Source organism: Paramisgurnus dabryanus, chromosome 7 (assembly GCF_030506205.2).
Source record: "Paramisgurnus dabryanus chromosome 7, PD_genome_1.1, whole genome shotgun sequence".
Lineage (NCBI taxonomy): Eukaryota > Metazoa > Chordata > Actinopteri > Cypriniformes > Cobitidae > Paramisgurnus > Paramisgurnus dabryanus.
Window position 1 is genome coordinate 7,061,736 of NC_133343.1, and position 22,834 is coordinate 7,084,569.

The window sequence follows — 22,834 nt, forward strand, 5'->3', positions numbered from 1 at the left end:
TATCGTCATGAAAAGATGTCTGACCATCGCTACCAATCAACATGTGTGTTCATTTATACACAATATTTTCTAATTTTTATTTCACAAACCGAGCTTTATTTAACAAACTAAACCTGTGGTTTAGTGAAGTGGTTGATGGGCTCCAGCTGCAGTCCACTCTTTGTGAATCTCCCCCACATTTTTGAATTTTAGTTTTGTTTCACAATCCTCTCCAGGGTGCGGTTATCCCTATTGCTTGTACACTTTTTTTCTACCACATCTTTTCCTTCCCTTCGCCTCTCTATTAATTTGCTTGGACACAGAGTTCTGTGAACAGCCAGCCTCTTTTGCAATGTCCTTTTGTGTCTTGCCCTCCTTGTGCAAGGTGTCAATGGTCGTCTTTTGGACAATTGTCAAGTCAGCAGCCTTTCTCATGATTGTGTAGCCTACAGAACTAGACTAAGAGACCATTTAAAGGCCTTTGCAGGTGTTTTGAGTTAATTGGTTGATTAGAGTTTGGCACCAGGTGTCTTCAATATTGAAGCTTTTCACAATATTCAAATTTTCTGAAATACTGAATTTGGGATTTTCCTTAGTTGTCAGAAATAATCATCAAAATTAAAAGAAATAAACATTTGAAATATATCAGTCTGTGTATAATGAATGAATGAGTTTCACTCATGTTGTACTAGCTGTGCTAAAGGAGTGTTCGGTCAAAAGTGTTCGGTCATTTAATAATACTGTTGCCTTGTGCTCTGCAGAAAGCCGTTGATCTGATGTTCCTGGTGCCCAAGCAGTGTAATGACATGATGAATCTGGGACGTTTGCAGGGCTACGAGGTAAATTCAAATCTTCACTATAAAAGCATTTTATTAACTGTAACAGAATCCTACTAAAAAATAACTCAACTTCTCTATGGGTATCGTAAAATAGGGGTATAACTTTTGCTATTTTATGTTACTGACACTCCCAAAAATCTACATTGGGCGCAAAAGTGTGATTGCTCATAAAACATTCAGCGAACATTTCAAACTCTATGCCGTGTTTGTTTGCACAGGGAAAACTGACAGCTCAGGGAAAGTTGCTGCAGCAGGACACGTTCTTCGTGACGGAGCAAGACTCTGGGGTTCTGTCGCGCAGTAAAGAGCGCAGAGTCTTCCTCTTTGAACAGATCGTCATCTTCAGCGAGCTGCTGCGCAAGGGCTCTTCAACACCAGGGTACCAGTTTAAAAAGAGCATCAAGGTACATCCAGCAGATTTTTTTTTAGCGATCTTCTCCATAGAGGACACTTTGTGATGTTGTGCGTTCCCCTGTGCAGGTGAGCTACCTGAGCATGGAGGAACACGTGGACGGTGACCCCTGCAAATTCGTCCTTTTAAGCCGCGGCTCGTCCGAACGGGTAACGCTACAGGCGGCTAACGTCGATATCAAGAAAGAGTGGGTCCAGAGCATCCAAAAACTACTGGACATGCAGATCAACTTTCTCACAGGTAGGAAGATGAAAAAAAGCTTTAAAGGGACACTCCACTTTTTTGAAAATATGCTCATTTTCCAGCTCCCCTGGAGTTAAACATTTGATTTTTACCGTTTTGGAATCCATTCAGCTGATCTCTGGGTCCGGCGCTAGCACTTTTAGCATAGCTTAGCACAATCCATTGAATCTGATTAGACCATTAGCATCGCTAATCATCGTCTTTGATTATTATGCCAGTTTGAGAGTACAGTTCCCAGCCATATTGGCATAGAAAATAGCAACTTTATATTTTCTATCTGCCTAAGTACACGATGTAACTACAGAAGAGTCAAGTTTTAAATAGTAAAAATATGTTTGGTTATTTTTAAGCACGATGCTAATGGCAAAATAAGATTCAATGGATTGTGCTAAGCTATGCTAAAAGTGCTACCGCCAGACCTGGACATCGGCTAAATGGATTCCAAAACGGTAAAAATCAAATGTTAAACTCTAGGGGAGCTGGAAAATGAGCTTTAAAAAAAAGTGGAGTGTCCCTTTTAAAATGTACCTGTCAAAATGATTGAATTTTTGAAATTGAAGCCGTGTGATATTAGTTTCATGCAGTTGTTATCTTACAAAAACATACCTTCGAATTTCGCAACTGGCCAATCTGAATCAAGCATTTTAGAGTGTGGTGTAATCATTTTATGTGTTTTGTGTTCATGATCAGCCCTTCAGAACCCGCTGGAATATCAGAAGAAAGAGACAGGAGTTTCTCTGACTAGGCAGCTGTCCAATAGCAGCAAATCTTCATCTTCTCATCCCTCCACACCCCTCAAACCCAACACAGCCCCCAATGGAAGCCCTGCCCACAAACCCAACAAGCATGTAGAAGAGGTAAGCCAAAAAAATCCAAAAGAAAAAAATCCAAAGCAACTTGCAATGCATACAAGCTATACATTTTATCAGTATGTGAATCAAACCCTTGACCTTTTGCGCTGTTAATGCAATGCATTACTTCCATGTGCTACATCAAGTGCATCCCAGCACCACACGCCTACAAAACTGAAACAGGGACGTCTTTAATGTTGTGGCTGGACCATTACAAGAAAAGCTAGATTAACAGAATTTACAAAACCCTAAGCTGTAAACTAAGCTAATGTCAGCAGTTCTTAAGTAAGAAAGACAACATGGCGACAGCGGCGAGGAACCACAACTCCACTTGTGTAGAAAAACCCTTCTGAGAAATCAGGCTTTTTCTCTGAGAAGCTGCACTCCAGAACATTTATTAAAATGAAAGCTTAAAATAGTGATTATTAACTTTATATCTGTTCATATTTTAATTAGTAATAAGTCTGGTAAATAGTTAGTGATGCAGTTAGTTTTAGGAGTGTACTGTTCATACTGCTCACGGTTCGGTTCGTATCATGGTTTTATGGACACGGTTTTGGTGCCGTTCGCTTCCCTGTTCAGTTTTACTGTGGTTTCACACCAGCCGCATTTGAGGCGTCAGTTTCGCATCTTTCGCGCATGAAAGCCGGGTGTGAAATTCTAGTCATCGAGACATTCACACGGAAATTCGCATCATGGGGAGGGGCTTCTGCGACTCCGCTCGGTTTCTGTAATCACATCACTACTAGAGCAAGCTCCTAATTGGTTAATGCGGCGCGTTTTAAGCGCCAAAGTTCAAATTGTTCAACTCGCTTGTTTCCTGCGGCAATGCTCAATTTGCGCGAATGAGGCGGAATCACGTCTGCCGCGCTACACACAACGCTTCTGGAGGTCTCGCAAGGCACATGAGGTGTGTAGCGCGGCAGACGTGATTCTGCCTCATTCGCGCAAATTGACTTAACATTGACTCAACATTGAAATCACTTGCATTGATACCTCTACCGTTGCTGGTCTGAACGCAACATAACAGTAGGCATTTTGTGAAACTTTAGTGAAAATAACAAAAAAATCAACTTTTTAAAAAAAAAGCCTGGCGGGGAATGAGTTAAGTAACTTCCAATTGCCATGGATGTCGAAATTCGTTCTGAGGGTTTGTCTGTCGTTCTCAATTTTGATGTTAAGCGTTTCAAAAGTTTTAAATTGCATCCTCTACAGCTGATGAGCTTCACTATTTTGGCAAATGGCAATAAAAACATTTAGCACGTCTGCTAGTATTGTTATACAGTATATGTGCTGTCCGAATTAGCACTGTTTATAGTAGTGGCTGTTTAAATACGCTTGGCATTACCTGCGTTCATGCGTAATCTCGTAACCGGACTCAAAAATTACAGCTAATGTCATACAGTAGCATTCGTGACTTGCGCCAAACAATTCGGTCATTTTTTAAGATGGTCTAGCTTGACTTAGCTTGTCAGGCTGAGAGGACCAGCTACTGCCACCTTAAACCACCTAAAAACCATGTTACCAGCTCATGCTGGTCTTAGCTGGATTTTTTAGTAAGCTACAGTACAGTACACGCAGTGGTTAGCGGAGCTTTAGCTGTTTTTGTTTCTTCACCAAAACATTCATTATAGATGTTTTGATGAACCGCTGTCTGAACACAAGGGAGGTGAACGGCATGGTTCAGATTTTACAGAGAACCGCTACACCCCTAATAATTACTAAGTAATTAGAAAAGGCAATGACAATGTAATTATTAATTATTCGGTTTTTAGTAACTTTCGCAGAACTGATACATTTAATTAAACACAATCAGTTGACAGTAGTCACTGGATGAATACAGTATCTTTGCTAAACTGTACATGATCATACTGCAGTATGGTGTCGTTCCACTCTATTTGTCTTCGAAAAGAGGAGCGACGCCTGCTAGTTATTCTTAGTGGGGGAAATGGCCTACTTTTCCCAACTCTCCTTCTGTTCTCCACCTATTTCTTCTTCTTCTGTCTATTATGTTCTCTTTCTTCTCTCCACAGTCTCTCTCTTTCTCTCTGTTGTATCCGAGGCCTGGCACACCCTGCATTCTGTGTCCCTAATAAATCAGGCTGTCATTGAACACCAGACTGGAGAAGCAGCTTGCTACTTTTTTAGTTTTAAATGTGTCTTTTTCACCCGGCCATTTATTTTCCGTGCCAGTGCCAGGTCAAGGTTGGCACAGAAAGAGAGAGTGAGGAACAGACTCGTCCTGATTCACCTTTTAGTGCTGTTCAGCTCCCACAAAAATCACATTTTACCCCAGTCTTGAATTTTTTAAACAAAACAAACCCCCTAAATGGGGATCACTGAATCTGTCATTGACTTTTTATAGACTTGTTTAGATGAGTTGTCTTCTGTGATTTTTATTTTTGACATTATCAGGTTTAGTAACTTTTCTGTAGCTCAACTAGTAGAGCAACTCCAAGTTTGTTTTAAGGGATAGTTTACCCAACCAATCAGAAGCCCCATTGGCATCCATAGTAGGAAAAGGGAAAATTGTGGAAGTCAATGGGGCTTCTGATCGGTTTGGTTACAAACAGGGCTTTGAAGCAGATTTTTTCCCAATTGGTTCGTTCCGAACAGAAACAGTATTTTAACGTTTCCGGTTTTCGGTTCAACCCTAAAATTTACGTTCCTGAACTTGTTAGAACAAAACAATAAAGTTCCCGAATCGGTTAATAACGTTCCATGTCAGCTGTGGGACATACAAATAAATATGCTGATCATTAGGACATAAAACTTAAATTATAAGTCTACACATGTTAATTGAGGTTACTGTCTCTTTAAGACAAGCACTGACCTGGTTTCTGCCTCTATACATACACTTAAGACATAAATGTTTTTATTAGAAAAAAATACGGTGGTATTTTGAGATTATTTTGTTTGTATGTGTCCTGTCAAAAACAGAAAGATTGTTTGCTTGCTTTTTGAAACGCGTCTCTCCGTGTATGCACTTTTGAGTGCACTTAAACACGGGCACACACACACAAACGGAGGACAAATCCCAAACGGCATTTCAGAAAGAAGATGCAGCATAAACAGTCACCCCACATAAAGTGAAAATTACGTTGTTTTTCAGTACTTTATTCACCAAATGTATTTTAATGGACTACAGTATGAGACACAGTAGCGCAACTCTCTCTCAAGTTTATACATCTTTGAAGGGTATAGGGATAATCACGTTTGATTGGAGTTGGACCGGACACATTCAACCGCATGTGTGTCTGTGCGTATAGAAAGCTGCTCACTTTAGCGCCTTTTTGCGGTTGAATTGTTTAAAATTACGTAAATGTTAACATTTGCAAGCCTTTGAAACACGTGCAAATGATCAACTTACACCCTATTTAAATTTGCGTATAAATCCGCATGCAAGCCGAACCATGGGTCGTGATCTGTACGGATCAACTGCGATCCGTTACACCACTAATTAGTTTAAAAAAAACAAACGTCTTGAGATACTTGGTAGATATTTACCTCTTATGATTGAGCATTAGAGACTTGGGCTTGAGTAGGCTACTTGCTGGTGGCAAGCTTCTCATTTCTCAGACGAGTCAACGACAACCGGAAGTGAACTTTACAAGTCATACTGCACAGAAATCTTGTCAAAGAACGAAAAAATAACGGTTGCAATTATTTTAAATAAACGATTCTTTTCCGGAAACATATATTTTTTAGTTTCAGGTTTCATTTCTGTTCCCTGAACCGGTTCAAAGCCTCGGTTACAACCATTCCGCCAAAAATTTATATTATGGACTCTGTGTGTTTGTGTATTGTCCTATAGGAGCTGGACGAGGGCGAGTGTAACGGTCTTTCATCCGTGCTGGTGACGCAGGACTACAATGCCGTAAAGGAGGATGAGATCTGCGTGGCTGTTGGTGAAAAGGTGCAGATCCTGGCGTCCAATCAGCAGAACATGTGCCTGGTTTACCGACCCGCAAACAGCCAATCACCCGCCGCGGAAGGCTGGGTACCGGGTCACGTGCTATCCTCGACCCGGTAAAGCCACGCCTCCTCAAAACCACCACCACAGCCAAAACTCACTCCATCCAGCTACACCACAGTAAACCAGCCTACTCTGGGAAGGCATCAAGGACGTGCCACTCAAACTTCTGCTAAGCTGCTGTTGATCACTCAGAACAGGAAGTCCCGCCCATTTCTACCTGTTGACGTACAGAACTAAAGATGCACGCTGGGAAATAAACAGTGCAACCTCCCATAGTCAATATATGGGCAAAATATGAAAAATACATAAGAGGAAGTTGAAGAAAATCTATTATATTGCTAATAATTTAAAAAAAGATTGTGTTGTATAGAGAGGAAACCGAGGTGAATTTGTTAGTGATTTACGTGTGGATGTGTATGGATGTTTTCGTCACCTTTTCTCATAAACTCTCGCTCCATTACTCGCAAAAGACTGTTTATGACTGGGGCTTTCCCTCTTTCTATGTCTTACGGTCTATGCCAAGTCATTTGCACACTGTGTATATTTTATTTTACTGAGATTTTATTTTTTCAAAGTGTCTTATTTTTACAGCTATTAGGTGTGGCACATTTATTATTTCTTTTAGTTCTGTCGATCGATCGGTTCAGTGTTTTGTACAAAGTATTCTGCACTTTTCAGACAAATAGTATGGCAGTGACGGCAAGTTGTGCAATACGGCAATAGTCACGACGCTCATAACTGTACCTGTAACTAAAGATTTAAATGTATTATTCTGTATCATTTTAAAGCTGTACATAATATTTTTGACATTGCCATAATAGATACACAGCGGAGGAAGACGGTCCCCTCTTTTCTCTCCAGGCTCGATATCGAAGGAAATAACCAAACGAAATGAGACTCTGGTAGTGCGCACTGCCTCTTTATCCCAACTCTCTGATTTTTACATTTGACATCATCAGATTTAGTACGTAATAAGTTATCATCTGAATCATATCAGGACAGATGTTTACTCGGATTAGATTAAAAATGGATGTTGTTGATTTCCAAAGCGTAGTCTCTGCTGTCAGCGATCTCAGAAATGTGTGTAAATAAACGTAAAAAAATAATAATTCTAGCAGGTATTTCACTTGTTTATCTCTGGAATGTTGTTCATAATAAAGCTGACAGTTTTTCATCTTGGATATTTTGTGTTCTGTATTATCTGTGAATCTGGTTAGACATCCACAATGCTGCTTAGATCTATAAAAGCTATTTTATATCCCATTTAGACTCTTACCCCAAGTGGAAAAAAGTGCACTAAAATACACTTTAAGTCTTTACTCAGAGTGGAAAACGATGAGCAAAACATAATTTCATGTCATTTTTGTATCATCTGGACTTGTATAAAAGATATTCATTGGAATTTTTGAAATATTTGATATATTCAGGATTTTAGGAGTTATATTGCCCTATAAAGATAAGGTAATCAATATTTATTTTTTATTTGCTGCAAAAATTTTGTGATTCTGACTTCCTCTATTGCTCTATAACATGACATACATATATTTTACATCAATTTAAAACAACATGTTTACAAGTAACAATAAATGTAAATTACCAACTAAATGTAAGTAGGCCAAACTAAGAATGATCAGTTTTTAAATGTCTTCATTGGTGGTTTTCCTCCTCCACATGCAAAAAAATTTTTTTTAGATAATAACAAATTGGTAAATTATTAAGCAATTGATTCATTTTGTATACTAGCTCAACCACCCCTCAATGTTAACTATATGTGTTTCATGCAGAGGCCTCTTATTGGCTGCAATTCAGAGGAGTGCATGCCTGGCATTAGGGAAAGTATCTAAATTTCTTGGTTTTATTGCACTGTCACAAAAACGTCATCTTCATCACTTTTCTCAGAATCGGAAGAATTCATTGCTATCAGCTCTATAATAACCCACATCCCCAAAGCATAAATGTTTTAACAGTGAGCAAGTGTCATTTTAAAAAAGGTTAAGTCCTATAATAAGCATATGTTTTAAGATTTACATTAAAAATTATATATCAAAATCCATCTAAAACCATCAAACCATTTGACTCGATAAGACCTAGCTAATCTACTATTAGATTAGATTATTTTTTCAAACTTTTATCCAAGGTCAAGGCTATTAGATACGAGGGCCGTTTCTCAATCTGCAGGCTCCGTAGGTCGCATATATTCAGGCTGCATACGTCATCAAGCTTGGTTTATATCAGTTAACGGAGCATTACATTCGCAAGTCACAAGCATATAACATTTTACGATTAACTAGGAATAATAGACAACTTTAGAATCGTTAATATTCTGAAAGAAGAACTATGCATGCAGCATCCAAATGCGACCTCCAGAGGCTGCAACCACTGCCACTGATCTGTAGTACACACCGCGGCCATAAGGGGGCAGTCTTTCTCATTCTGTAACGCATTTACAAAACACACAAATAAAAATACAGCAAATAACCCACTGTTATTTATTATAATCTGATAAAATTCTCAGTCATCCGGCCATCAAACTAATCTACTATTCATAGTAAACTGGATGTGGTTCATTGCTATGCAGCACAAAATAAACATTTTTAAAGATGGAAATCCCTCAAGTTAATATTTCTATAAAGTGACTAACAGTACTGGATTTATATACAAGTTTGGTTGGAGCGAAAGTTGTGCTTTTTCCTGTCTCTGTGTTCTGTGCCATTGAAAAAATATTTCAAAATGTTGTAAACAAAACACATTTCCTTTAAAATACTGTTAAAATATATTTAATTAACAATGTTATATAAAAATAGCACAATCCAGAAAATGGTTATAAAATTCAAAATGAACAGCAAAACAGCTTTTAGTCCTGCTATGCATCATGTATAAAATTAAAATGTAATTATTAAAGTTTATTAAATGCCTACATTTTTATAAAATCAAGCACGTTCATTTTTAAAAGTCCTGCTTTTTTGAAGCTATGATTGTGTTTATGGTGTGTTCATGTTTAGTGTTTAAAAAAACGTAGTATTTTTCACACAATTTACTTATCTCTATAGCGCTGTTTTAACACTCCTAGAATGGGCTGATGTCTTCCTTGTTCTATGAAGTATTGCCTTAAGAAATACGTATCGAGTTCTGACGTATTCCTGTGGGCGGAGCTTAGTCAAAAACTTTAATTTTGACGTCATTCAACCGGGAAGTAGAGGGCTGTAGTCCAAACTGGACGTTTGCTGTAACTTTACAGGTATTATTTATCCTCTAACAACAACATTACACAGTTACTAAAGTTTATTAAAGAGCATTGTGGTTCAGTTGCTCAAGATGTTTCAACAGATCTGGATGTCTTTATATAAACTCTTGCGCAACAAATAACTGCATATATACTTCCTTAAAAGTAATGTTTGTGACCCTGGACCATAAAACCAGTCATAAGTCGTAGGGGTATATTTTTAGCAGTAGCCAACAATAAAGATGATCAGTTATGCCAAAAAATGTTTAGGATACTATGTAAGGATCATGCTTATAAAGATATTTTGTATAATTTCCTACCATAAATATATCAAAACTTTTTTGTGAAGGTCTTTATTTGGACAACAAGGCAATTTTCTTAATATCTAGATTTTTTGCACCCTCATAGTCCAGGTTTCAAGTATTTGTCTCCTGGCCAAATATTGTTCTATCCTAACAAACAATACATCAATGGAAAGCTTGTTTACCATTTTTTTTTATTGACCCTTATGACTGGTTTTGTGGTCCAGGGTCACATGTCATTGTAAAAACTGAAATAGCCCTGTAAATACATAGTCTATTACACTTGGTTATATTACAATGATTATCAGGAAAACGAAACGAGTATGATGTTTAAAAGAAAATCTAGCAATTTTGCAGCCGGTTTATTTACACATACATTTACAGTTACCTTTTATAGTTATTTTATTTGAAAATTTCTAGTTATGCATTTAGTTATTTTTATCTTAAGCCTTCACAGTCTTGCTCAAATACACAATTATTTCCTCTCTTACTTCCTGCCTATTATTAAGCAAATATTTAGGAAAAGTGTATTTCCAAATGCTAAATATTCACATTGTTCTTGGTTAAAAAATAAAGTTCATGTCGTCAATATTTATTCCATAAATTTACCATTGAGTGGATATAAAATGCAGCAAAAGTGGAAAACGTTGAGCTCGTTCAGGCCATGTTTACATTAGAGCATTTGCGTTTTAAAACGGCATTTTAAAATGAAAACGATCCTCGTTTATACTGGCATTTTAAAAAGAATCTTCATCCACACTATACACCACCATAAACACATGAAACATGACCAATCACGCAACTGGGCATGCGTATAAAAGTGTAAAATAACTTATTACTCTAATAATAGCTTACCTTTGCACGTTTATGCAGCCTAGGGGTGTGCGATATTGACAAAAAGTCATACATGGGTCCTTTGCTGGCAACTATAACAGACACTATTTTTGAACCTATAAAAATGTGTTTGGGAAAGTCTTATACTGTTCTAGCTCCCCCCTACAACATATTAATGGTTAATTTTGATTTTATAACTAAACAGAAAGGTCTTTATGATTTAAAAAGAAATCATTCAAGTGAACAATACTAAACAGTAGCGAACTTGAAGCAAAAATAAATTTCAGCAAATGCAAACTTCAATCAAGCATAGTAAGATGTGAAGTATTGCTTTAGCCTACCAGAAATGCTTATTGCATTAATTTTTAAAAGTGTGCGAGGTCTGTGCACGTCCTCCGTTAGCAACACACAAATAGCTAAAAGCCAAGCGCCTAAACGAGCATTATATTAATGACGTTGAGTTTATTGTTTTTATTAATTTATATTCACAAAACTTATCAACAAAACATCGATTAAAATTAAGAGACAAATTATCCGAAACGAAATTCATTTTAAAGTAGCAAACAAAACTTACATTAAACTGGAAAATAATGTCTGACCCATTACAATTCTCCCTTCATATTGGCCTTTGCAACGCCTATATGGCGTTTAAAATTACAGTCTATCTTTCGTAAGCTAACTAAATTTAAACAAAACATAAACACATTAAACCCAACAATACTCAAACATAAATATAAAACAGACATTATCTATAAGGATACATGTTAAAACAATCCGATATAGCGTTTATAATAGCTGGTTGGTAGATGTTTACTATTTTTGGCAAAACCTCCGTTGCAAACCAAAATTTACATGAATAAAATAATTTTTACTTTGAAAATGATGCGCTGTCACGTTAACGTCAGCTGTTCGTTTACATAAGACTCCGTCTTCGTTCATTTACACTCAGAGCAACGTTTGAGTTCTCAAACTAAAACAGGGTCTTCAGCGTTTGCGAACGAATCCGTTTATGAGGGTCGAAAACGGTGATGTAGTGTAGATGAAAGGCGTAAACGTAGCAAAAGTAACGCGTTTTAAAGCATAAACGCATTAATGTAAACATAGCCTCAGACTGACAGATGCGGTTTTGTGCATGTCTGCAGACAAAAGATCTTGTTTCCTTTAGTCTGCAAATAATGACTTTGCAAGAAAAGTTTATCATCTGTCTCCACACGCCTTGGCTGTCAATATCGGTTCAAATATCTGACCTCATTTCATTATGTTTTTTGATCGTCCACATGTGCTCCTTCTAAATACTCCAATTCACAGAAAGAAGTTCAAATCAAATGAATTAATAGTACACAATTAAAGTCCCTTTAAGCCCGGGGCACAAACTGAAGGTTAATGGGTTCAGCGGGAATCAGCAGAGTTCGAGTCTTGGGTTGTATCGTTCCAGCCCCCTCCTCTGGTCTGACCTCATAGCGTTGCATCAGCTGTGGAGTCAAAGTTTAGATTAATAAGAGAGGGACAGAGAGATAACGGTCGAGAAAACCCTGAGGTCACTTACGTTCAAACACCAACTTTTAAGAAAAATCTATAAAACAAACACTAGAGAATAAATAGAGAGCAAATTCAGACATTTGCCTTTTGCGCTTATCTACTAAATCGAGACCCGGTATGTTTGAGTTTCAGATTAATCTCAGCGATGTCTCTTACACTTGTCTCAATTTTTCAAACCAAAGTCAGAGATTAATTTAAATTTGAAACATTCATGAACCAACAATTGTCACATTAGTGTCTGAGGGCTACAAAAGGACAACCACTGATCAGTAAATCACTGAACCTACAGATAAGATATTATTGCTTCATACTCACTCTACTGAGAGCAAAGTACATCTCCAGCTCGGCCACTCTCTTCCCCACGCAGGCCCGCACTCCAACACCGAACGGGATTGCGCTATAGGGATGATGTTGGGAGCGAGCCGCGCTCGCCCTCAGCCAGCGCTCTGGAACGAAGCGTTCTGGGTCGGGAAACTCATTTTCATCGTGACTGACAGCGTAGTGGCAGAGATGAAACTGCGTCTGTGAGCAGAGAGAAAGAGATGTGTGTAGTTATTTAACATAAGATGTGTTATTGATAAATGGGGGCATTGATTAAATCTTTGTACCTTTTTAGGGAACCAATAGTTATTGACGACTACTTCAGTATCCACAGTCAGGCGGCCGTTACCAGGAACAACAGGATATAACCTAGAATTAAAAATGGGAATGTAGTAACAGCGTAAGACTTTTGACAACAATAATCTCACTTTTTACATACCCAGGGACTTTAAAGGAACAGTATGTAGGATTGTGGCCAAAACTGGTATTGCAATCACAAAACTTGTGGCTAAAACTGGTACTGCAATCACCCAACTGGTGGCCAATACACATAATGACAACATAAACATCATTTGAGGGCTGCAACTCCACTTTTTAAATGACAATATCCTGGCCAGGCCACTGTTTTCAGTGATATAAGTACTTGTATTGAAAATGATTTCTTAATGTTTAGTGACATATCAGGGCCATTTTATGATTAATTGATATACATTTCTTACATACTGTTCCTTTAAAATTAAAAATTTCACGTAGGCAAAACAACGCAATAAAAAAGATCAGCGTTTAAAGTCCTATGGTCTCATGTATGTGTTTGGATCTCCCTTGGCAAAGTGACTTGGCTTGTTTGACTTCATGCCGACAGGCGGATGACATCGAAGTACCGCTATTTTGGATCACTCACGCGATACTGTGATGTCATCCGCCGCATGAAATCAAACAAGACTGTTTACTTTGAAAGTTTTGTTTTGTACTAATGGTACATGCGAATTCAACAATTTGCGCAAAAAAATTACATACAAAGTCAATGCAAAGACACAAACAGACGTGATCATGCAAGGGGCGATGCAAATGAAGTGGAAACATGCAATATTCACCTCAAATGCAAAATATTCAACTCTAGCAACTAGCAATAGCAGAGCTACGCAATCTCATTCATTTTAATGGAAGCTTGGTGACTTCCGGCAACACGAGCGAAAGTGACCATTGGGCGTAATAATTGGTGACTTTGCTGATGTAACATGGCTGCAGCAGGTGTAGTGATATTACGCATTGCCCGAAAATAGTCCCCTGCTATTGAAAGTAACCAAGGGGACTATTTTCAGGCAGTACGTAATATCACTACGCCTGCTGCAGCCATGTTACATCAGCAAAGTCACCGATTATTACGCCAGAATGAGAGTATAGTTCCTAGTCATATATGCCTAGAAAATCACAACTTTTAATTTTCCATCCGTCTTAGTACACGATGTAACTACAGAAGAGTCGAGTTTTAAATAGGAAAAATATCGAAACTCTTTGGTTATTTTTGAGCGCGATGCTAATGGTCTAATCAGATTCAATGGATTGTGCTAAGCTATGCTAAAAATGGTAACGCCAGACCCGGAGATCAGCTGAATTGATTCCAAAACGGTAAAAATCAAATGTTTAACTCTAGGGGAGCTGGAAAATTAGCATATTTTCAAAAAAAGTGGATGTCCCTTTAAAGGCGCTCTAAGCGAATCTGTGTGACGTCACTTTTTGTTAACGTTTGAAGTGTTATCAAACAAAACGGGGCGTAGCTAACTCCTCCACTCCCCCTTTTTTCATTTTTAACTCACACATGGGGGTTTACCAAAAGTTTTGCATGAAAGATGATTTAAGGATAGGACTGAAGGAATAATTATCTACCTGAGAATTTCTTTGATGACAGCCTTCAGGTAAGGCATTCTGGTCAGGTGCTCTGTAGTGGGCTCACCAGTGGGACACACAGCCATGACCTCATTATAGAGTCGCTCCTGTATCTTTGGATCGCGCGCCAGGTGGTATAAAGTCCACGAAAGTGTGTTAGAGGTCTGTGAAGCACAGAAAAAGACTAATAAAACATCTAAAGATCTCAGCTTGTTACAGGTTATAGTAGGAGGTATAGTATAGGAATACTATAGGCGCTGTCTTACTATCATTTATAAAATATCATTTGTGTTCAACAGATTAAAAAAATCATACAAGTTTAGAACAATATGAAGGTGAGTAAGTGATAACAACATTTTATTTTTGGGGCGAACTATCCCTTTAAAGTAAAAGTGTACGGGTCAGAGGACATGCAGTATGGGAAGCACGCTCTCTCTATCTCCGTATCAGCCCAAAGCTAATAAAATAACACCAATGCAGACCTTGACATCTTTTACACAACACCTCCTGTTATAAGGCCATAAACAACCAAAGCCTTATAGAAACAGATAGGGATGGGGAGCATTATAGACATAAACCATCTAGGTGAAGACAAAAAATGCTTTAAAAGGAAATAAAAACACTGTGTGATATGACTTCATACGTAAAAACCTAAACTAAAAAACATCTTGCACTGCAAAAAATGACTTTCTTAGTTTTTTGTCTTGTTTTCAGTAAATTCTTCTACCCGATTCTCGAACATACAAAAAGTGCTAGACATGCTAAACATCTCAATCTCATAGAAATTCCTCTTTTAGAAATGTCAGCCAGAAAACGGCCCAATCTGAAAAACTGATGCTTATGACATCACAGGCATCTAACTGCCCTCCACTTTAAAATAATTGGCTAAATTTTTTGAGTGGCAGCAAAGTCAGCCAATCAGTAATGAGATTGCAAGTTAAGCCAGTAGGGGGAGCCAAATAGGTGCAAAACCACTTGTTTAAAATCCCCCACCCAAATAGAGCTATCTGAGAGAGGTTTTTAGGAAGCTTCTAAGGCATTACAGACCCAAAAAAAAAAAATTGTCTACATGTCACATCACAGAACAAAGATAAATACCCCGTTCAATCATTCTATGTCACCTTTAAATTAAGATGCATTCTCATGATAAGAAAAATTACCATTACAATTATTTTTTTTTTTTGACAAAAACATTCAATTTAAGTGAATTTGTGCTTAAAACAAGCATACAATTCTGCAAATGGGGTAACAAAATAAATCTTGAAATACGTTTACTTTTTCTTGAACACCTACACTTCAAAATAACTTTCTTACTTACTAAAAAATTAAAACTAGATTTTAAGCCTAAACAGGTAATTTTGCTCACCACACTGCAAACACTGCAAAAAATTATTTTCAAGAAACATTTCTAAGTATTTTTGTCTTGTTTTCAGTAAAAATATCTTAAAATTCTTAAATTAAGATGCTTTTTCTTGATGAGCAAAAATCTAGTTTTTAGACCAAAAATATCAAATTTAAGTGATTTTTTTGCATAAAACAAGCAAAAAAATCTGCCAATGGGGTAAGCAATTTTTTCTTGAATTTGTCTTGAATTAAGTGTTTAAGAAAAATGTTTAATTTTTTTTTGCTTACCCCATTGGCAGATATTTTTGCTTGTTTTATGCACAAAATCACTTAAATTTGATATTTTTGGTCTAAAAACTAGACTTATTTTCTTGGGTCGTTTTGCTCATCAAGAAAATACATCTTGATTTAAGAATTTTAAGATATTTTTACTGAAAACAAAAGTACTAAGAAAGAAAGTGATTTTTTGCAGTGAACAAATGACTTTCTTACTTCGTATTTTTGCCTTGTTTTCAGTAAAAATATCAAAAAATTCTTAATTTAAGATGTATTTTCTTTATAAGCAAAATGACCTAGGAAAATAAGCAAATAAATCTGCCAATGGAATAAGAAACATTTTCTTGAAATAACTTTTTCAAAACAAATAACTTTTTCAAAACACTTTAAAAAAAAATCTTATTCCATTGGCAGATTTTTTGCTTGTTTTACGCACAAATTTGCTTAAATTTTAAATTTTGTGTCTAAAAAACTTTTAGATATTTTTACTGAAAACAAAAAAATACTAAGTAAGAAAGTGACTTTTTGCAGTGTAATTCAAAAAAAATCTCACCACAGATTTTTTTGCTTGTTTTAGGCACAAATTCACTTAAATTGTATATTTTTTGTCTTAAAACTAGATTTTAAGACTAAACAGGTCATTTTGCTCACCACATCGCAAACAAATGACTTGCTCATAAAGAAATGCATCTTGCATCATTTTTTGCAGTGTAAACTAGCAGTCCTGCTATATAAAAACAGTCCAACCAGCCTAAACTGGTTTTATGATGGTGACCCCAATCACACATAATCATGTTTTGTGACCCTGCGTGTGAAAATTAAGCAGGGTAACAAATTTAGCCTATGGCACATCTTTATGTTACTGGATTTTTTTGTGCACTTTTTGCACTAATGGACCATGAAAAAGTCAGCAGAGATGGATAAAGCTTCAGGATCATAACCCTGGAGTACAGATCTGGCAACCCTAAAAATCCACTCGAGTAACTCGTCCGACTCCAACCATTTTTAGAAGTAAACACACATTCGTACCGTGTCCACGCCTCCCAGCAGAAGCTCTGTGAGGCTGATGTACATCTCTTCTAAGCTGAGTTTGTTGCTAGACAGCAGATAGGTGAGATACATCCCCTCCACCTGCTCTCCACGAGCAACCTGATCTTCTATCTGCTGGACCTTCTTGTCAATCAGACAGCGTGCTGAACAAAAGTCACAAACATAGAGAAACGTCTATCAGTTTTACTGCCGTTTCACAATCTGACAAATGACCTTGAGCTCCATATCAGATGCATGATATACATTTAGCACATACTTGCAGGGTCGGGTTAAATAAAATGTGACCTTGTCCAGGCTAAAGTCTATTATCTAATTATGACAATACCGTAGGCATAGCCATGGCTTCCTAAATATTGATTTTGATCTTTGACATGACCTTACTCAGTCACTATTAAAGATATCAAGGTTATTTTTCACTGAATGTGCTGCTTTTAACATTATGTAGGATTTTATGTAGAAAACAGTAAGTCACATAGGCTATACTTGGATATGTTGGATTATTATAATAAAAGTGATATTAACAGAATTTACAAAACCCTTAGACAGGGTGAGCTCCAGATAAGCTATAGGATCACCTAAATAGAAAAAAACATTTTTCACCTTAGCATACCTACGTCAATCAAGTCATCCCACGCCTGGACAAACCGTTTCCAGTAGGGGAGGAAGCTTCGGGTCCAGCGTGGGAAAAACAGGACGGTCTCTGAAAGTGTCAACATGTCATTAACGCCGGATATGAAGCGCAGTGTTTCTGTGGGTATTTCCTCCTGTAGACAGCCCAGTCGTGTTTCAAACAGGATAGAAGAGATTCCTGAACAGAGGGAAGGGAAAAAGGGCATAATACAGACGTATGAAGAATCTAAGTAAGCGTAATTATAAAGCCTAAACAGTTCTATTGGCTCTAGTAGCTCAATTGGTAGAGCATTGTACTATTAACAAATGATCACGGGTTCAGGAGCACACTTACCGAAATCTATAGATTGAATGCAGTGCAAGATGCTTTACATAACAACGTCTGCCTAATGCATAAATGTAAATGCACCTAAATTTGTGATAAGGCAAATAATAGTAAAAGCCATAGTAAGACTGCAGCTTACAGTAGTTTTAAATCACGTGATAGCCACTATCGATAAATTCAATCAATTATATTTGTTAACAAACTACTTATGCTCTGTAGTACAATAAAAAATGTCATACTTTGGAGTAAATTGATAAAAAGAGTCTTATTTTACAGAAAATGTTGTGCTCCAAAACATTTTTTTTAAAATAAATCTGAAGATGCAATTTGGTCCCACCGGCAGGTCCATAGAGTTTAAGGGTTAATATTTATAAATTCGGCAAACGCTTTACTCCAAAGCTTCCTACATTGCCAAAAATTATTTTCAAGAAAAATATTTCTTAGTATTTTTGTCTAGTTTTCGGTAAAAATATAAAACAATTCTTAAATTAAGATGCTTTATCTTGATGAGCAAAACGAAACAAGAAAATAAGTCTAGTTTTTAGGCAAAAAATATCAAATGTAAGTGATTCTGTGCATAAAACAAGCAAAAAAATCTGCCAGAATGATTTAAGAAAAAAAATCTTAGTTTTTTTGTCTTGTTTTCAGTAAAAAAAATCTTAAATTCAAATGCTTTTTCTTGATAAGCAAAACGACCCAAGAAAATAAGTCTAGTTTTTAGGCCAAAAATATCAAATTTAAGTGATTTTGTGCATAAAACAAGCAAAAAAATCTGCCAAAATGATTTTCAAAAAAAATTCTTAGTATTTTTGTCTTGTTTTCAGTAAAAAAATCTTAAATTCAAATGCTTTTTCTTGATGAGCAAAACGACCCAAGAAAATAAGTCTAGTTTTTAGGCCAAAAATATCAAATTTAAGTGATTTTTTGCATAAAACAAGCAAAAAAATCTGCCAATGGGGTAAGCAAAAAAATCTTGAAATTTTTTCTTAAACACTAAATTCAAGAAAAGTTTGCTTACCCCATTGGCAGATTTGTTTGCTTGTTTTATGCACAAAATCACTTAAATTTGATATTTTTGGTCTAAAAACTAGACTTATTTTCTTGGGTTGTTTTGCTCATCAAGAAAAAGCATCTTAATTTAAGAATTTTTAGATATTTTTACTGAAAACAAGACAAAAATACTAAGAATTTTTTCTTGAATATCATTTTTTGCAGTGTACAGTGCATGAAATGTATTTATTTATATTATAAAATATTATTTATAGTGATTTTTTATCAAACCCATTACATCTGCACTGCTAACAAGCTAAGGAACGCTTTACATATATTTTTCACTTTTAGAACTATCCATTGGTATCGAATACAAAAACTTGCAAAGATCTTCGAGATAATGTGGCCATACACACCTTCAAAGCCAAATTTGTAGAGCTCGGAAGCCACGTCGGTGACAGTGGCCTGATCGTGACTGCGCAGACGCAGAAGCTCCACGCGCTTCAGCAGATCGGACACGACCTCGTGAATGATGGGCGTGTATGCGGCTACTTCCTTCAGTTTGAGCATTTTAGGATTGAGAGCGCTACGGATGCGATACCACTCAGGGCCTGTGCTAAAAGACAGAGAGAAAAGGATCCAGATCATGTTGTATTTTCAAAAGCAGGAAAATATAATACAAAAGCACAATTTATTATATGCCACCTTCCAACTTATAAACTGTAGGCACATTTCTGCTATCTGGAATTAAAAGCCACCATGTGATAGTCCCATATGTTTGTGTCAATGATGCTTACTCCACATGAATTCCATACGCTTGTCCTCTCATGTCTCTATACTCTTTCCAGTGGGGAAGATCTGACCGTATTGGGTACCGGCCCTCCTGCCGGATCACCTGGGCGATGAGGTCTGCATTCGCCACATTCACCACATCAAACGGACCAAAACGAGAACGCCATATCGGGCCATACAGGCGCTTATGCTCCACCTACACAACAGAGAGGTGAACGCAGCTGTGTGTATTACCAAAGTAATTTCGCTTAACACTTTATTTCATAAAATCATATATCAAAGCGACCAATGGTAGATGGTTCGAGTCGCCTGACCGACATAATCTATGGTGCCCTTGAGCAAGGCACCTCATCCCAATTGCTCCTTGGGTGCTGCAGGGAAAGCTACCCACTGCTCCACATTGGGATGGGTTAAATGCAGATGTCACAATTTGAGGATGGGCAACCATACTTGACAATTACGTCACTTTAGGTGCTATATACTGTAGCACCTACACTGCAAAAAATTATTTTCAAGAAAAAAATTCTTAGTATTTTTGTCTTGTTTTCAGTAAAAATATCTAAAAATTCTTAAATTAAGATGCTTTTTCTTGATGAGCAAAACGACCTAAGAAAATAAATCTAGTTTTTAGACCAAAAATATCAAATTTAAATGATTTTGTGCATAGAACAAGCAAAAAAAAAAATTGCCAATGGGGTAAGCTAATTTTTCTTGAATTAAAATAGTTGTGTTTAAGAAAAATTTTCAAGATTTTTTTGCTTACCCCATTGGCAGATGATTTTTTTGCTTGTTTTATGCCTAAAATCACTTAATTTTGATATTTTTATAAACAGTTGTTTATAAACAGAGAGAAACATATATAGATAAGATTAAAAAAATCCCCTTTGTTTGTTTGTTTGTTGTTAGTTTGAAAGCAAAGGGTCTGTTCTTTCATTTGATATATTTGTATGTTTATATATTTTTAGAAGAATATTTTCCTGGAAGTAATTTTGTGAAACTTTTGTGAAAATCACAAAAAATGCTGGGGGGCACCTTTAATTTAAAAAAAAAGGCTGGCAGGGAATGAGTTAATATAAAGTGACACTCAGATGAGACACTAAAACCAACATCTGACATTCACTTGCGATATTCACTAGTTGTTAGTTGTGGGGCACCATTGACTTCCATATTTTTTGTTCCTGTTATGGAAGTCAATGGTGCTCCAAAACGGGTTGATTACAAACATTCCTCAATATGTCTTACTTTGTGTTCAACAGAACAAAATGTATACAGGTTTGAAACAACTTGAGGGTGGGTAAAGGATAACAAAATTTTTATTTTTGTGTGAACTATCCCTTTAAAATTTCAGCTCGCAGTTCTTTCTGGGTCTTTCTTCCCCCTCCCCTATTCCTTCCTGTCTTTCTTTTACTATCTTTTACTTTCTCTTACATTTAAAAGAGTAAAAGCAAATCTATCTGGCAGTGTATAATATCACAGCTTGTTTTCTCCAAATGTAATGTATTAAAATGTTAATAAGTCAATTGATAAGCATCCAGTTAATAATGACGCTTCATAGTATCTGTAACCTTTGAAATGACCAACACAATCCTCACCAAATCAATACATTTACATGATTAAAAAGTAAATTTTTAAAGGGTATAACGTTATCCGAATCCCAGCATTGGACAACATTACTCCTATACGAAAGTTTCCGTGTTACACACTCACATATTTTTTTTACAGATAAACTGAAGTAATTTATTTGAATACGTGTTAATAGTTTTAAAGAAACTGCATATGTGTTTTTATACCAAGTTATTATGGCATTTTTAATAAAAATTATGATTTAACTATTTGGGCTTAAACAGATATTAGTTTACTTAAATTACATTAAAACACTTCATAAAAATATGCCATGAAACTTTGTACATGTACATGAACGACAGATTTATTAATGTTATAACTTCACAGCTATTTCATAGATTTACAATATGCATATAAAAAGATGTGTTTACCTGCATTGCATGACTTTTATCGGCGTATCCTTTAACGAAGAGCCAGTATGCAGTGGTGGCCAGATTGGGCCCCGGTAAGTCATCTATAGTTTTATATTTTCCGGTCCCTGCTGTTGCGCTTTGCACATTTAAATCAGCAGGCTTCGACTTTATAGTCCGCACGACGAATTCATGAAAAGGTGCTAATTTTCTGCCGACGCGCTCGGTTCTTCCTAGAGAATACAGCATGATAAACTGCGTCTGTGTGCACTGGAGATCTGATGGTAAGGTTTCACATAGCCGATGTTTTGCTCAAAAACTACTGGGCGGGATTCTTCGGTGCTGTTTTAATACCATGCGTGTTGCCTACTTAGCAGTACACAGTAAACATATGTGATGGTTTTATCAGATAACCATAACCCAACGCTTTCAGATCAGTGGATTAGGCAATGATCTCGGTCGGTGGATTAGGCAATGATCAGACTTTGGCACTATTTTATGTATCGAAGGTTACACGTACACAGGGCTCCTTCAGTCAGCTCAAGCGCCACTCCTTGTATTTCTCACGCTGAGGAGAGACACCGTTTCCTGCTAACGTATATAGAATTTGGACGAGGCTCATGGAAGTTCTCTGCCAAATTCAAAACTGTCTCCAGTTTTTACGCAGCGCATAAGAACCGACATTCAGATGACATCAAAGTACCGCGAGAACGATTCGAGAAGTCATACGGAGGAGTCTGATTTCAAATCGCTCTCGCGCTACTATGATGTAATCGGCTTGGATGGGCGGCGCGCGCATGAACGGAGTAAAAATTTGAATAGTTTAAAGAGCAAGATCGGATGAATACGGTAAACAACGCAGGTTGGGAATATAATTCGTGTTTTTAATATGATGTATTCAGTCAAAAACCCTTCAACCAGAATCTTTATCTTACCATGAAACTAATAAAAGTAGACTAGAGGCTTCTTGAAATTAATGAAACTAGGACTAGATTCATTATTATTGCCATGTCGTCAAGCATTAAAATGTGCAAAAACACAACACAAA

General features: G+C 36.7%; 2 protein-coding genes across 4 annotated transcripts in view; one reads left to right on the top strand and one right to left on the bottom strand.

Moving 5' to 3' along the window:
* Window positions 1-7,481, top strand: part of kalrnb (kalirin RhoGEF kinase b) — a 136,999-nt gene extending 129,518 nt beyond the window's left edge. For all 3 annotated transcript variants that reach the window (XM_065293678.1, XM_065293676.2, XM_065293677.2), the window contains 5 exons: window positions 741-818; window positions 1,037-1,222; window positions 1,299-1,470; window positions 2,164-2,330; window positions 6,139-7,481. In XM_065293678.1, coding sequence (XP_065149750.1) covers window positions 741-818; window positions 1,037-1,222; window positions 1,299-1,470; window positions 2,164-2,330; window positions 6,139-6,357 — 822 coding nt within the window. In that variant the 3' untranslated portion in view covers window positions 6,358-7,481. The remainder of the gene's footprint in view (window positions 1-740; window positions 819-1,036; window positions 1,223-1,298; window positions 1,471-2,163; window positions 2,331-6,138) is intronic.
* Window positions 7,482-8,269: 788 nt separating this feature from the next.
* cyp27a2 (cytochrome P450 family 27 subfamily A member 2) lies at window positions 8,270-22,320 on the bottom strand. The gene is made up of 9 exons (XM_065293675.2): window positions 21,808-22,320; window positions 19,819-20,009; window positions 19,438-19,637; window positions 17,687-17,884; window positions 17,056-17,219; window positions 14,407-14,570; window positions 12,807-12,888; window positions 12,514-12,720; window positions 8,270-12,131 (listed from the first exon to the last, which is right to left on the bottom strand). The coding sequence occupies exons 1-9, from the start codon at window positions 22,033-22,035 to the stop codon at window positions 12,015-12,017; spliced, it is 1,551 nt and encodes a 516-aa protein (XP_065149747.1). The 5' UTR covers window positions 22,036-22,320; the 3' UTR covers window positions 8,270-12,014.
* Window positions 22,321-22,834: the final 514 nt, after the last annotated feature.